Source organism: Anneissia japonica, unplaced genomic scaffold (genome assembly GCF_011630105.1).
Source record: "Anneissia japonica isolate Jap-2015-1 unplaced genomic scaffold, ASM1163010v1 scaffold259915_len956_cov92_single, whole genome shotgun sequence".
In the NCBI taxonomy this organism is placed as follows: Eukaryota; Metazoa; Echinodermata; class Crinoidea; order Comatulida; family Comatulidae; genus Anneissia; species Anneissia japonica.
In genome coordinates, this window is record NW_022684672.1 from 1 (window position 1) to 956 (window position 956).

At 33.3% G+C, this 956-nt stretch overlaps 1 protein-coding gene across 1 annotated transcript; it reads left to right on the plus strand.

Moving 5' to 3' along the window:
• Positions 1-4: 4 nt before the first annotated feature.
• On the plus strand, positions 5-916 carry LOC117107318 (arylsulfatase-like; the record flags this gene model as incomplete). The annotated part of the gene is made up of 1 exon (XM_033248964.1): positions 5-916. A coding segment is annotated over one exon (564 nt), but the record flags the coding sequence as incomplete, so codon positions are not given.
• Positions 917-956: the final 40 nt, after the last annotated feature.

Below are 956 nucleotides of genomic sequence, written 5' to 3' on the forward strand. Positions count from 1 at the left end.
TGGTCAAACATCAACTGCAGTTATAAGCAGTCTGGACCTATATCCCACAATTCTTGATATGATCAGTGGCAGCATATTTGATGATGTAACCTACGATGGACAGAGTGTAAAAGATGCCATATTGGAAAATACCGACACAGGTACAAGGGTGTTATTTTATTATTGCAGTGATAGACTGAATGCTGTACGATATGGGCCGTATAAATTTCATTTTTTTACGTGCGAAGAATATAACTCTGCCATTCACAAGGTTTGCAAACATGGAGTACCTCAAGAAAACTTCTATCAATGCTTACCATGCGATGGTAAGAGTATCAATGTTCATGACCCACCAATCATGTTCAACATTGAACTGGATCCAAGTGAACTCTATCCGCTAGATATTAATCGTCACAGTGATATTCTGGAGAAAGTGGTAGAGGCGCTTCTGAGCCACAAGGAGACACTAACCGTGCGACCTTCATTACTCGTGACCTCTGTACCTAGTCTGCATCCTTGCTGTAACCCACCTTATTGCATGTGTGATAAGACCAAGCTTAGCTGGCAGACTTGTGATGCAAAGCAATAATTTTATATAAAGTTCTATTAAAGTATATATATCATTATATATTTTATATTTATTCAGGATTACTTTGCCTACACAATTCGAAAAGAAATTTTTTTTTTTAAGTTGGTTTGAACAACTTACTACAAAGTAGTCAATGAAGATTGATGAAATTTCATTGCTGAAAGCTCTGTAATTGCTTGCAATAATTCTTACTTTAATTTATATATTTTTGTTGTTATTGGAAATCATACATTTTTGCCAAAAGCATGTATAAATGTTAGCTGGTACAAAAAAAGGAACATTGAGGTACCATTTTATTTTTACAACTAAAACTTTTCATGTTTTTTATATAAATTTTTAAGAATTTTAAATATATTGTTTTAACAAAAATGTCAATGTATACACAATT